The sequence below is a fragment of the Nematocida parisii genome (assembly GCF_000250985.1).
Source record: "Nematocida parisii ERTm1 unplaced genomic scaffold supercont1.3, whole genome shotgun sequence".
Lineage (NCBI taxonomy): Eukaryota > Fungi > Microsporidia > Nematocida > Nematocida parisii.
In genome coordinates this window covers 131,371-145,692 of record NW_013524648.1, presented here as the reverse complement: position 1 = coordinate 145,692, position 14,322 = coordinate 131,371, and the positions used below count along the sequence as shown (strand labels likewise).

The 14,322-nt window shown below is 40.1% G+C and overlaps 8 protein-coding genes and 1 non-coding gene across 9 annotated transcripts; 5 read left to right on the top strand and 4 right to left on the bottom strand.

Moving 5' to 3' along the window:
• Window positions 1–62: 62 nt before the first annotated feature.
• Window positions 63–371, bottom strand: NEPG_01238 (uncharacterized protein; the record flags this gene model as incomplete). Its single annotated transcript, XM_013203612.1, has 1 exon — window positions 63–371. One exon carries the CDS (start codon window positions 369–371, stop codon window positions 63–65), a length of 309 nt encoding a protein of 102 aa, XP_013059066.1.
• On the bottom strand, window positions 358–996 carry NEPG_01237 (uncharacterized protein; the record flags this gene model as incomplete). The annotated part of the gene is made up of 1 exon (XM_013203611.1): window positions 358–996. The coding sequence occupies one exon, from the start codon at window positions 994–996 to the stop codon at window positions 358–360; it is 639 nt and encodes a 212-aa protein (XP_013059065.1).
• A 129-nt stretch (window positions 997–1,125) lies between these two features.
• NEPG_01236 (uncharacterized protein) lies at window positions 1,126–2,237 on the top strand (the record flags this gene model as incomplete). Its single annotated transcript, XM_013203610.1, has 1 exon — window positions 1,126–2,237. One exon carries the CDS (start codon window positions 1,126–1,128, stop codon window positions 2,110–2,112), a length of 987 nt encoding a protein of 328 aa, XP_013059064.1. The 3' UTR covers window positions 2,113–2,237.
• A 58-nt stretch (window positions 2,238–2,295) lies between these two features.
• Window positions 2,296–3,470, top strand: NEPG_01235 (uncharacterized protein; the record flags this gene model as incomplete). The annotated part of the gene is made up of 1 exon (XM_013203609.1): window positions 2,296–3,470. The coding sequence occupies one exon, from the start codon at window positions 2,296–2,298 to the stop codon at window positions 3,427–3,429; it is 1,134 nt and encodes a 377-aa protein (XP_013059063.1). The 3' UTR covers window positions 3,430–3,470.
• Window positions 3,471–3,744: 274 nt separating this feature from the next.
• Window positions 3,745–4,179, bottom strand: NEPG_01234 (uncharacterized protein; the record flags this gene model as incomplete). Its single annotated transcript, XM_013203608.1, has 1 exon — window positions 3,745–4,179. The coding sequence occupies one exon, from the start codon at window positions 4,177–4,179 to the stop codon at window positions 3,745–3,747; it is 435 nt and encodes a 144-aa protein (XP_013059062.1).
• Window positions 4,180–4,613: 434 nt separating this feature from the next.
• On the top strand, window positions 4,614–8,063 carry NEPG_01233 (RNA polymerase I; the record flags this gene model as incomplete). Its single annotated transcript, XM_013203607.1, has 1 exon — window positions 4,614–8,063. One exon carries the CDS (start codon window positions 4,614–4,616, stop codon window positions 8,043–8,045), a length of 3,432 nt encoding a protein of 1,143 aa, XP_013059061.1. The 3' UTR covers window positions 8,046–8,063.
• A 505-nt stretch (window positions 8,064–8,568) lies between these two features.
• NEPG_01232 (uncharacterized protein) lies at window positions 8,569–9,907 on the top strand (the record flags this gene model as incomplete). The annotated part of the gene is made up of 1 exon (XM_013203606.1): window positions 8,569–9,907. The coding sequence occupies one exon, from the start codon at window positions 8,569–8,571 to the stop codon at window positions 9,886–9,888; it is 1,320 nt and encodes a 439-aa protein (XP_013059060.1). The 3' UTR covers window positions 9,889–9,907.
• Window positions 9,908–10,541: 634 nt separating this feature from the next.
• On the bottom strand, window positions 10,542–13,401 carry NEPG_01231 (uncharacterized protein; the record flags this gene model as incomplete). Its single annotated transcript, XM_013203605.1, has 1 exon — window positions 10,542–13,401. The coding sequence occupies one exon, from the start codon at window positions 13,399–13,401 to the stop codon at window positions 10,558–10,560; it is 2,844 nt and encodes a 947-aa protein (XP_013059059.1). The 3' UTR covers window positions 10,542–10,557.
• A 164-nt stretch (window positions 13,402–13,565) lies between these two features.
• Window positions 13,566–13,680, top strand: NEPG_02674. Its single transcript, XR_001214618.1, has one exon. It is a non-coding gene; the product is annotated as a 5S ribosomal RNA (ribosomal RNA).
• The last annotated feature ends 642 nt before the right edge of the window (window positions 13,681–14,322 follow it).

Here is a 14,322-nt window from a genome sequence, read left to right as displayed (position 1 = left end):
GGTAGTTGTATAATTTACCTGTCTATTTTAAATGTTGGCATAAAATACTCCTGGTTTTAAATTTATTCCCTCCATGTGTGCTTGCATCTTGTGCACGTATTAAATATTGTCATTGGTTCATCTGCACTTCTAGTTTGCATTTGGTAGTAATTTGCTTTAGTGAATGAACACTCTGGGCACAGTGCATTTCTCTCTGGTAGTTCTTTAGGCTTAGACTTCTCAATTAGTTCTACTTTCGGAGTTAATTTCGTCTTTGTCCGAAATGTACCAGGAATCTCTTTTCTGTAATTGCACTCCTCGCAGAGAAAAGTACTTCTAGAATTAACTGTTTCCACTGATAACCTGTTCATGCACTTATTACAGAACGGCATTTCTCTGTTTTTTTAAAATATTTTCTATAAGTCTTCTAAAGACTCTTTCCACATTTATTTTATTCTTGGCTGATGTATAAATTATTTCTATTTCTTTATTAACAGTGTTCTGCTGGTTCTCTGATATATTTTCTGTATTTGCCATAAAATCAAATCCTGGGTCAGTCCGTGGTATTTCAGGATTATGCTGTGTTATTTGAATGTACTTTGTCTGCTGAGTCTCTTCCTGTGTTATGTCATCTGCTTTATTTGATGCACATATAAATTCAGTATCTTGTAAAGTGGGATGACTCACTGTGTTTTCAATGATTTTCTTATACTCATCTGTACCATACGTATCATACACAAAGAGTACACCATCTACTCCTGAGTAGTACGTATCCCAATATGCCCTGATAGATTTCTGTCCTCCTATGTCTAATATTTCTATTTCGTACTTGTTTTTCTCCACTTCCATTTCTGTATTTACTATTTGGTACCCATACGTTGGCTTTATGTCTGCTATGTTCTGGTTTAAATATGCCCGTAATAAAGATGTCTTCCCCGCATTGTCCGGCCCTAATATGACTATTTTTAGTCTTCTGTCTTTCTCTAACACTTTCTTTATTATAGCAGCAAACCTCATCCCGGTATAAAAATAGAAATATTATGAATGGACTCATTTGGTATTTTTTTGCATTTTCTGTCTGTGTTTGCTATTAGCCGTACGAGAATATTATTCCTGTTGATATTATTTTAATTTTTACTGAGCTATATGAAGAGTTTAAAAATAGAAAGTGCATTTCTGTATGTTAAGCTTGCTTCATTACTAAGAAAAACAAAGGCGTCCTTTATAACAGGCGCAGGTATATCCACCTCAGCAGGCATTCCTGATTTTAGGTCTGAGAATGGTTTGTTTAAAGAAATTAAGAAGAAGTATGGGTATTCTGGCGAGGATATTTTTACTTATTCTATAGTGCACAGCAATCCTGAGCTAATGAATATATATCTAGAATTAATTTCACAGCTTAAGCAGTCTTTAGAGCAGATTGATCCCACGCCAACACATAAAATGCTTGAATATGTTCAGAGGAAGTACAAATCAACAATATATACGCAGAACATTGATGGGTTAGAGAGAAAAGCAGGAATTATTCAGAATGTACACTATTTACACGGGAGTTTAGACAAGTTACTATGTACGTACTGCCAGCATAAGACAGACTATACTCTTGTGTATGATTTAGTTAAGAAAGAAGAGTGTTTTATGTGTATAGAAAGAAACACCAAGAGAAAATCAGAGGGAAAGAGGAAGTGTCCTATAGGCATTCTTATGCCAGATATTGTACTGTATGGAGGACCGCACGATACATCAAAAACAGCCGCTTCTGTTATTCAAGAAAAAAATACGTCGCTACTTATTGTTATGGGCACTAGTTTAAAGGTTTACGGGGTGAAGAATCTTTTAAAGACGCTTAGTAAGACTGTAAAGGGAAATGAAGGAATTAGAGTATACGTAGGAATTGAACCGCCAGCAAAACCCATGCAGGTTTATTTTGACTACTGGATAGAAGGGAAGTGTGATACATTTTCAGAGTTATTAATGGATGCAATTAATGGACCACTACTTCTTAAGCAGATTCAAAAGGCAAGTGGCATGAATGGGATTATTGATTCTTTAAAAAGACTTTCCATTGATCCATTTAATGATCCCAAGATAGCGCTTAGAGCCATAAGCACGTCTAAAGATGTAAAGAGTTAATGATTTATCTGATGAATAGTCTTATTATGTATATTTTCTCAGTAAAACTCCCGTGTATTTTGGCTTATAGTATAAATGTGATAATTTGTATTTCACTTTCGGGCTATAATATAATGAATTCTGCTGTATAATTATTTTCTGTATTTCTACTGTGTTTAAAGTGCATTTCAGATTTTGAACTCAATGTATTTTTTAGTTATTTCTGCTGTGCAGTGGCGTTTGTTTATGGGTGGAGCTGGTTCTAGATTAATTTCTGTCTTTTGTAAATATTTTATGAATCTGCGGTTTAGTATAGATGCACTGCAGATGCTGATTGACTTTAAAGCGTCTAAAGATATTTACCCAAGCAGGGAATTAATGACTCTTTTTAGTGATTTACTACCCATCACCAGTGACTCTTGTTTACCTTCATTCTTAGCAGAGTGTGCGTATGAGTACTTTTACTGCAGCAAGCAAGAGGGCGTTCCAACGAGAGAGGAGTTTTTGGAGTGGACTAAAAACTGGATGGAAAGCACCAGTGCACGCATTTTACGAATAAGTCTTCCCAGGGACAAGTCGGTGGTAGATGAAGCAGGCACGCACTCTATCACCACAGGGAAACAGGAGAAGAACTTTCTTATTATAGATAGCAAGGAGATTAGCAAAAACAGTCCAGTGCACAAGTCCAGAAGAGAGTTTATACAAAATCTAAAAAACAGGCAGAAAGAGACTGACCCATCGATAAAGAGAGTGCGCATGTCTATGTCTGAGGATATTTTAGAGGCAAGGAAGGAAGTGCTTAAAATCACACGCACACCAAAACCCCGTATAAAAGATGTACCTATTGAAAGCAGCAAGTCTATAAAAAGCAATCTTCTTTTCTTTATGACCAAAAGAAGCACTGAATGCACGGATAAGGCAAGTAATCTATTTATAAAGTATCCAGGAATATTTTATGGAAATATTTCCACTATCCGGCGGTGCAAAGAGATCAGTATCCCCACAAGAATGGTATTTTATCAAATACACGGCCAAATCCGCCCACCATTTTATGCAGTGAAGGACTCTAAAAATGCTTTAAACCCCGCCCACACAAGAAACTCCTGCAGAAAAATACTTCCTGAGGAAGAGTATTTATACGACTCAGAAGAAGAATGGGTAGAAGAGGATGGGGAGAGCATTGACAAAGATTCATCAGAGAGTGATGAAGAAGAGTCTGAAGATGCCGAGTGGGTAGAGAAAGACACAAACGAACTGTTTTTTGGAAAAGGACAATTACCGCGTATTGACTATCCTGTATTTACTGTACGTATGGTTGATGAGGCCAAAGTAGAGTAGACAAGTTCTTATATCACATAAATAAATTACTAAATTTCAGACTAACTCTGAATAAATAAGATTTTAAACTATATCCATACATAATATTATAAGTAATTAATGCATATAATAATTCCATTCTCATTTAGTATTATTTACTCTGTTCTGGGAGTATTTCCTCTAAATCTTCATAACCCAAAGCCCAATTAAATATTTATTAAGTTTACATAGTAATAGTCTTACGGACTTCTTCTTTAAACCAGCACTGTATTAATATTATTAAACAGCCAATGTATCTTATTAAAGAACTCCAGGCAAACAATGCACGTACACTTATTAATAATATTTAGAATTATTCTCGTGCTCCCTCCTAATACGCTGTATACCTTCCACACTGTCCATATCCTCAGTTATCCAGTTTTTTAAATCATCCCATCTGCATGGCTTTACTGTCAATTGGCACCACCATTCTTGAACTTCCCCCGTTGCTTCTTTTATAAACATAGCAATTCTCTCTGCATCTGTCTCAGCATTCACTTCTACATTATTAAGAAATGACGATATGAGAGATTTTCTTCCATACTCTCCTGTATATGGAGAAGCAGCCACCCATGACTGTTCTTCTTGCTCATTCACAATTTCTTCATCTGTGTTAGTATACGCATTATCCGTGTCTGCTGGTTTTATCTTCTTTTTTCCTTTAGTAAAGCTCTTAATCGCTGTTTTTATCTTCTTCCAAACACTAAATGTACTTTTCCTTGTTTCAGCCATATCTTATTTTTATTTTCTGGGTATTTTAAATCTTTATTAAGATCTAAAATCAATCCCCACGCACAGATATATTCTCATGCATAATATATAACACAATGCATTAAAAGTACTTTATACATAATTATTTACACATACCAAACACTATCCACACAATGTGTACAATATAAATTTTTATACGCTATGTATCATATGTATTATACACCCACATTACTTATTACACATTCTACAAATAAAAATGTACGCATTTATTTTATATTACACACTGTATAATAATTAACCAGAATTTATTACACATTCATCATAAATATCTCATTAGAATATTTCACAATAATTACACCACCGTGCATTACTTTATAACCCATCTGCTAAAACTTAAATTTATTACACACTGTCTTTTATATTTTAAGTTACACCCGTTTCTTTTTTTTATTATAATGGAGTCAACCGCAAAGAATCTGGCACAGCCGCACATTGACTCGTACAATCGGTTCATTAGCACCACACTACCAAAATTAACCCATGCATTCGAACCAGTCAGTGCAACGGACAAGTCGAATAATTCAATCACAGTACTGCTGGAATCAATCCGCATTGAAAAACCAAGCATAAAGGAGACCACCGGAAGGAAAGTCCAAAAAAGGAGCATCCTGCCGTATGAGTGCAGACAGACAGTGCAAACATACCAATCAGAAGTACTCACTGACGTATGCATAAGCATAAACGGAATCGCAAAGACCCAGGAGGTCTCCCTGGGATTCATTCCCGTCATGGTCAGGAGTGACTTATGCTACCTCTCCAGTATGTCGGATACTGAGCTAGTACAGGCAAAGGAGGATCCGGCTGAGATGGGTGGCTATTTCATATACAAAGGATCGGAGAAGATATGCCGGCTACTCCAGATACAGAAGAAGTACGTCCCATTCGGTATTTACAGGCCGAGTATGTCCAAGAAGAACAAGAACATGTCCGAACATGCCGTCTCGTATAAATCAACCAACCAGTTCGGGCAGAGCACTTTATTCTCCCTCCACTACTTCACTGACCACTCAATCAAAGTACGCGTACGCCTCCTTAAAAGAGAGTATTACATACCACTGCACTTAGTATTAAGGGGCCTCTCAGGGAAGACAGACCAAGAGGTAAATGACTCATTCAGGGCCGTATTAAAGGATGCTGATTTAATGGAGTATGTGGACTTACTCCTTCAGAGTTTCTCATTGCACGGGGAGTATACGCAGAGGGAGTGCCTGGTGTACTTAGGGAACAAGTTCCGGTTATACTATCAGATGTCACACACTGAGATGACGATGCAAGAGGCTCGGTTAAAGAAGTCCGCCAAGAACTGGGAGTACACTACGACCGCACAGGGTAAGTCACCCTCTGAGGTAGAGTGTGATATAAGCAAGTATCAGGACTGTCTTACGGATGAGGAGGTGGGCGTACGGTTCATTAACGACACGATCGGATCGCATACGAAATCATTTAATGACAAGTACAATTTGCTGATCCTGTGCGTATCGAAACTATTCCAGCAAGTATCCGGCCGGGTCCCTTCTGATAATGGGGATGCCCTGTCATTCCATGAGACTATCACGATCGGAGACACTCTCACGGAGATAGTCACTGATAAGGTACAGGGCATACGACGGTCATTCCGGAACGAGTTAATATCCTGTATACACTACTTATCCATATCTGTTAATAATCCGACCGATCTTAACAGGATCCTTAAGCGGTGCTTTACTCCATTCACTCCGAGTGTTAACCGACTGCTCGCATGCGGTGTCCTGTCGTTTACTAATTTAAGTGCGTACGCCATGATGCAGCAAGCCGGGTTTACGATCGTAGCTGAGCGGCTTAATTACATGCGGTTCTTCAGTCATTTACGGAGTGTCCACCGGGGGTCTTTCTTTGAAGCCATGCGCACGAGCACTGTAAGGAAACTTCTCCCTGAATCCTGGGGGTTTTTATGTCCTGTACACACCCCGGACGGATCACCCTGTGGGTTATTAACGCACTTATCCCATGCGTGTGTGGTATCCCACGAGACTTATGCCCTCCCCGTGCACGAACTCATTTCGTACGGGATGGTTCATTTAATGAGCACGCTCACGGGCGTACCTGTACTCCAAAATGGCCGTGTCACAGGGACTGTCTCCCCGGACCGGGTCGGGTCATTCATTGACTCGCTCAGGAGGAGGAAATTACGTGGTGACAAGTTCAAGTACGCTGAGATAATTTATAATGGGGATACGCTCAGCATTATTAACACTCCGAACCGGTTCGTACGCCCGCTGGTTAACATAAAGGAGGGCTGCATTGAGTACATCGGATCGAGTGAGCAGATGTACGTTCAGGTTGAGGGTCTGGCCCAGTGCACAGCGGGTGTATCTGACAAGATCACTCGGATGTATGCGTGTAATAGCAATCCTGCCATGGTGTACAGTGCCCCCACGCACCGGGAAGTCTCCCCCACGCACATGCTGAGTGTAGTGTCTGGGAGCACTCCCCTGGGCAATTTCAATCCGAGTCCCCGTAATATGTACCAGTGCCAGATGGCGAAGCAGTCGATGGGCACCACTCCGCATACGCAGAAGTACCGGACTGACCAGAAAGTGTACTCATTGGACTATGTACAGACACCTACACTGCACACGAATTTATATGCGGAGTACGGCCTGGGGGAGTACCCGAACGGGAAGAACATCACGATCGCAATTCTTTCTTATACTGGGTACGACGTAGAAGATGCGGTTATTCTTAATAAAGCGAGTGTCAACCGCGGGTTCATGCGGGGGTGTGTCCTGAAGACGGAGACTGTGAACTTCAACGACTCGCCTGAGTTTGAGCTTGGCACACTTTCGTGTGGTGAGGGTCTGCCCGAGGTTGGCCAGCTGATCCCGGATCGGGGTGTAATTTACACGACCGTTAACACGAAAGTGTTAGAGGAGAAGGTTCATAAGAACAGTGCATCAGAGAGTATGCGGGTCAAGCACATTTCGGTGTACCAGGGTGCGGGTGGCAAGCGATCGGCGAACATAACTTTAAGGATCCCGAGGATTCCCACGATCGGGGATAAGTTCAGCAGCCGGCACGGCCAGAAAGGGGTCTGTTCTATCCTGTATGAGGATGAGGACATTCCATTCAGTGAGTCCGGGGTCACTCCCGATCTGATCATCAACCCGCACGCATTCCCGAGCCGTATGTCGATCGGCATGTTTATTGAGAACATTGCGTCCAAGGCGGGTTCTATCCTGGGTACGCCGATGGACGGCACCATGTTCAAGTACGGCGAGCACGGGAATCCTTCATGCAGTAGCCGTATAGGGAGTGCTCCCTGTCCAGAGGGTGGTGTAAGTGCGAGTGAGTATTTCGGGGCCATGCTGGAATCAGCTGGGTTTAAGAGGGGTGGTGGTGAGACTCTTTATTCAGGTGTCACTGGGAAGCCTTTATCCGTTGACGTATTCTTTGGTATTGTATACTACCAGCGACTGCGTCACATGGTCAGTGACAAGTACCAAGTACGCACGATCGGACCTATTGATCCTGTGACTAAGCAGCCGGTCGGGGGCAGGCGGCGTGGTGGAGGTATCCGGCTTGGTGAGATGGAGCGGGACGTGCTTATATCACACGGTGCATCTTCATTACTAGCCGATCGTATGCTTACGTGCAGTGACCGTGTCGTATTAAATGTGTGCAAGCAGTGCAGCACGCTTTCATTCTTTCAGAGCTGGATGTGCTCTGAGTGCAGGACGTCCAGGAATCTTATCCGTGCAGAATTTCCGTATATATTTAAGTATCTTGTAGCAGAATTAGCATCTGTTAATATTCAGTGCAAGATACAGATGGAGCGGGTAGAGGCATAATAAACAGAACTTATTACACCATGCGCATTATATTATATTAATATTTTATGTAAAATTTACACATTACATATTACAGTATGTGCAAAATATTATAACTTATTACACTATGTGTATTATATTATGTGAACTATGCATGATTTATTAAAAATAAAATATTATTTATTACACATTATATTATTATTTATTACACATTATATAAAATATTATAACTTATTACACATTATGTAAAATATTATTATTATTTATTACACATTATGTAAAATATTATAACTTATTACCTATAACTTATTACACATTATATTATTATTTATTACACATTATGCATAACTTATTACACATTACATCACAACTTATCATTACTTATTACACATTATGTATTATTTATTATAGCCCGATATAACCCTAATTATAATTCATTCATATTTTATATTACTGCATGGTTTATTATTCTGCTTTAATAAATACGCACAGTACAAAATTTTCATGCGTTAATTAGTAATTTTTCAGAGGTGCAGAAATTTTCATGAACTCACAAGTTATTGCACAGTTTATGTCACACGATGACACTCCCCTGGGAAGTGTACTACAACTACCCACAAGCATAACACTAGAATCCCTTAAAGTACTTCTACCACCAGATACACTTGACAGGGACCGAATGAGAATGTTCATCCACGGCTCAGAGATTATAACCACCCTTGGAGAAGCCCATAAGAAAGAGAAAGTTGAAAGTGAGGAGATACTCAAAATATACTGCTACCCAGACGACCCACCAAAGAAGACCCGTGCACCCGGGTACTTGGCATCTTCATGCTCTGGCCATACAGCAGCCATCTTAAGCGTAAAGCAGAGTCCATGCAAGCAGTACGTGTGCAGTGCATCAGGTGATGGTACGGTCAGGTTCTGGAGTGCATCCACAAAGACCCCGATTAAATCAGTAAAGTTATTCCAGCACTGGATCCAGTGCATTGAATTCTCACCCGACTCGAAATGGCTTGCAGCCGGTGCCATGAACGGAGGTGTGTCCCTGATTAGCATGGCGGACTTATCGGTGGTGTACTCCAAGAAGATCCACAAGGACGGTGCCACTTCGATCGCATGGCGTGCGGACAGTGAAATATTCGCGACTGCCTCCAGGGACAGCAGTGCCAGTGTGTGGAACACGACCGGGCACGTAAGGAGTACATTCCATGAGAAACCTGTCATATCCGTAAAGTATTTCGGTGACTATTTACTCTCCGCGGGCAGGGACACCACCATAAAAGTAACCGATGATTCGGGTTCTGTTGTACAAGTGCTTAGAGGGCATATTTTATGGGTTACTGGCCTGGCCGTGCACAATGGGAGTGATTTAGGGAGGTACTTAAAGAAATCAGCAGGTGCTGAGATGGGTGCAGGCAAGGGGTTCTTTGTAAGTATCAGTGATGATAAGACTGCTGTTATGTGGCGGCCTTCTTGGGTTAGTGATAATTCATGGAGTTTCCTGCCCGTACGTAAACTGACTGGTCATAAGGACGTACTGACGAGTGTAAGTATTTCATTAAATGGGGCGTACATATCCACATCATCATTTGATAAGACCGTTAAGTTATGGACATCTGTTAATGGGTATTTATCACACACGTTCAAGTCACACACGCTGTTAGCGTATCAGACTGCATTTTCTACCACAGGGAATTTACTTGTATCTTGTTCTGCTGATAAGACGGTTAAAGTGTACTCAGTTGAGAAGAAGACGCTTTTATCCGATTTTGTGTGCAAGGACCAAGTGTTTGCGATCGACATAAAGGACGGCATGATCACAGCCGGAGGGAAGGATAAATTAGTATATTTCTTTACATAATCATATAATAAAGTGCACTTATTAACCGATCGGATTGAATAGTTTAATATGTATACGATCGGACAGTGTATTAGTGCATTAATAAGACAGCCAGACAGACAGTCAGTATACTAATAAGACAATCGGACAGGCGGACAGACAGTCAGTATACTAATAAGACAATCGGACAGGCAGTGTATTAGTGTATTAATAAGACGGTCAGGCAGTGTATTAATAAGACGGACAGACAGTGTACTAATAAGACAGTCACTTATACTAACCCATACACAGTCACTGACTAATTCACTAATCCATACACAGTCACTGACTCATACGGTCGCTTATACACTGACTGACTCATACACTGTCTATCTGTCTATCTGACTGACTGACTGACTCATATACACTGTCTATCTGACTAACTGACTCATTCATACACTAACTTATACACTGCCTATTTATCTGCCTATCTGACAGACTGACTCATTCACTGACTGACTGACTAATTCATACACTGTCTATCTGTCTATCTGCCTATCTGACAGACTGACTGACTCATACACTGCCTGTCTATCTGCCTGTTTGTCGTCTATCTGTATATCTGGCTGTGTCTCGTTCATTTCTTATAATACGTTATACTTATACTAAATAATTTATTCTTTATTGTACACTAACCCGTTATAGTGCCCTTTATAAATCCACAATCTGCTCATTTGACTTTATGCTCATTTTATCCACTAGTCTCTTAAGATAACTTGTGCTCTGTGCACCTGCCTCCTTTACTTCATTAAATATTATACTTTCGATCCTTTCCTGTACGTCAGGGATTGATTCTATCACATGCTCACAGCTCTCCATAATTGATATGCATCCGTACCTGTCCTTATGTATAACTGTGGATATCATACTTATAAATGTATTCTTAAGTTCGGTATCTTTGGATATTATGTCTAGGCACAGGAGTACTCTGTTTATATTCTTATAATACATTACTGTATTAATGATGATCTGATTCTGTGCACTCACTGTGAGGGACTCCTTCATCTTTATGAATATTTCAAACCCATCAAACCCGGCCGTGTCCAGTTGCAAGGAGACTTCTTCAACTGTGCTCCATATGGAACTGACCACTTCTGTGTTTTTAAGTTTGAATGCCTCTGAGGTTATTAATGCCCTCATCCACTCCTTTACACTGTTCATCTCCACAATGGACAGTGACTTATTTGATAGTACCGATATAATGTACTGTAGTAATGAGATAACTGCTGTTGTTATGTGCTTAGATGGCTTATACTGGAACCCTGCTAGTACGTGCAGTAGAGTACTAAAGTGTGCTGATTCACAGACTGTGACCATCTCCTGTACGGGGATACCCCCCGTGCTTATAAGGGTTTCAAATAACTGTGATACGGTGCTGATCCTTTCTGACGTATTCGTAAGCGTAATGTATGCTAGTTTACAGAGTGACTTAGTCTTACCATCCTCTAACTTCTTCTGCAGGGTAGCTGCCATCTCCACCACCGCATTATCCGGGATGTTCCTGATTTCTTCCATAATTTCAGGGATCATTAAATCGGGGAAGATGTCTTTTTTGTCTTTTTTAGGCTCCTTCCCGAACGTGAAAATATTCCGAAAGAATCGCGGTGCATTCCCGGAGTCGTCCCTGTGCAGGGACAGTCGCTCGATCGCATCAATAAATTCCGGCCATAATTTGCATAGCAAGTACTTTAAATCCCCGATTATTTTAATTAATAAGTACGGGTCACGTACCATTCGCAGTGCACTCACCACCGTATCACTCATCCCCAGGCGTGCGCACACTTTTATGTACGCCTTTATTTCTTGTGGTGTCCCCCTGTGCGTGACTGTTTTACTGATACTGTACGTATTAATCATATAGTTATACACAGCCAGTGTACAGTTACTGCAGTACTTATACCTCTCACTGGGTGCCATGACCGTGTGTAAGTGTACGTCTGACTCGCACTGTTGCTCAGAGAACTCTATCTGCTCTGAGGATACGTAATTACTCTTCGGTACTTCTAGCTTTCTCTGTTTAATCTGTCCGTAGAGTGTCTCAATGTACTCTACATCCACATCCTTACACGTCTTCATGATTATCCTAGTAAACTCTTCTAAGGAGATCTTCTTGACCGTATTCACATTATGTATGCTTGTGTTAATGTAAATAACTGCCATTGCTATAGAAATGACCGTTTCACTGTCCTGCTTCTGGTCCTCAGAGTATTTCTTAGAGAATGCCGAAATTATCCTGTTTATTTTCTGTCCCTCCCCAGGGAGTGTAAAGCTCAGCAGGAACACTCGCAGGGCCGTGACTAAATCGTACTCTGAAAAATCGAATGACGAGCAGAACACGTCTAAAAATGCATCTGCCCCTTCCCTCCCCAGGCACTTCCCAAGCATCTGTAAATTTGTATCTGTATGCGACCGTAATAACCTACACGCACTCAGTGCAGGACTCTCCCTGTACCCGATCACTCGCATTAACTCAACTAACCCGTCAACCTCTCCTGTCTTATTAAACTCCTCTAATTCTACTTCTACTCTCTGCTTGTTACTTGCATGTACTTCTAAATCCCTTGATACGCCGCAGTAGGCACACTCCGACTTACGCCCAGGGTCCTTTAACAGCCTAATCAGAGGCAGCGTACTCTCCTCAGAAACCTTCTCAATCACACTACCAACCGTGCACTTACTGGTAATGCGTGTACCTACGTCTAAGAACAAGTACTCTAAAAAGGACTCCTTACAGAATATGGGGAATATCTCCGATACGGGGCCAGTCTCCCTCTCCATGTACGTCTGAAAGTAGAATGGTTCGTAAAAACCCTTCCCGTGCATCATTAAAACCAACTGGTTCGTATTCCTCCTTATACAGTCAAGTACGACCAGTCTTGATAGTACTTTCGTTATCCTCTGTGATGATAATAGGACCACCTCTAATAAAGCAGGGCACATAATCAACTTGTCCTGGTTGTCTAATAAACTGTGTATAAACCCAGGGTACTTCCCTAAGAACTCCCTGAACATACCCGGTATTAAATACCCACACTTTGTACTGGTAATGAATGACTTAGACATAAACAGCGTACAGAACACTTTAAAAATGCTTATCCTGTGATCGGGTGTGTCCACCACTTGTAGCATTAGCATAATTACCTTTAAGTATACAACGACTGCCCTCTCCACATTCTTCTCATTCTTCAAGAATTTCATCTTACCAAGCGACCCTGGGATCCTCTGCAAATCGGGTTTTATGCCTTTGTTTAAGAACTCTTCGAGTAGTTGGTGGAATACGTCTAATACGGCGTACTTCTCATTTGAGTGCAGTGTGTCGCACTGGAATAGTTCATTTATTGTGTTTAGTACGTATTCTATGGTTATATTCATATCCTGCTGTATATTCCTGTTCATTCTGTCTATTATCTCTTTTACTTCTTTATTCCCTTGGTGGGTGAGCTCTTTTAGTCTTATTGCTGTTCTGGTGAGTGTATCTTCTTCTTCATGGAGCATTATTTATTTTTTTGTTTTTTTATTAATACAGGCATATAAATAATAGAGTACTTTATTTCTTACACAATGTATAATAATAAATGTCATGGTGTGTGGCTGATTATACAATGATTTATAAATAAAGGATGTAAATAATATGGTGTTTATGTGTAGGTTGTTTTTGTGCGGCCATATGCCTGCGTACACACCAGAACCCGTTCGATCTCTGAAGTTAAGCGCGTGACAGCTTTGATAGTACTGCGATGGGAGACCGCGTGGGAACACAGAGTGCTGCACTTTTTATATTTACACGTGCCTGCGAGTGCCCGGTGCAAGTTTTTTGTGCACACTGTGTAATAAGTACTTTGTGTGTAATATGTTTTGTGCTTGTCCTGGATATCTTACTAATTGTGCACTATATCCTGCACATGCTTAAATATTTTAACCCACTGTGTAATAAATAAAATAAAACTCTTCATAGTTTATACACAGTACGTATTAATATTTAATAAAATTACAACTTTATACACAGTGTGTAATATATTTTATTTAAAAATTATTCATTACTTTATGCACATTGTGTATTATATTTTTATTACTTTATGCACAGTGTGTAGTATATTTTAATCAAGGATAATAAACATTCTATTTTTATAATTCTTTTATTACTTTATGCACATTGTGCATTATTTATTACTTTAACACTATCTATTACTTTATGCACACTGTGTAGTATATTTTAATCAAGGATAATAAATATTCTGTTTTTATAATTCGTTTATTACTTTATACACATTGTGTATTATTTATTACTTGAACACTATCTATTACTTTATGCACAGTGTGTAGTATATTTTAATTAGGGTTATATCGGGTTATCTTTCATTTTATGATCAAATAGTGTGTGGTATGAGTGTATCATTAGGATATATCCTATAATAA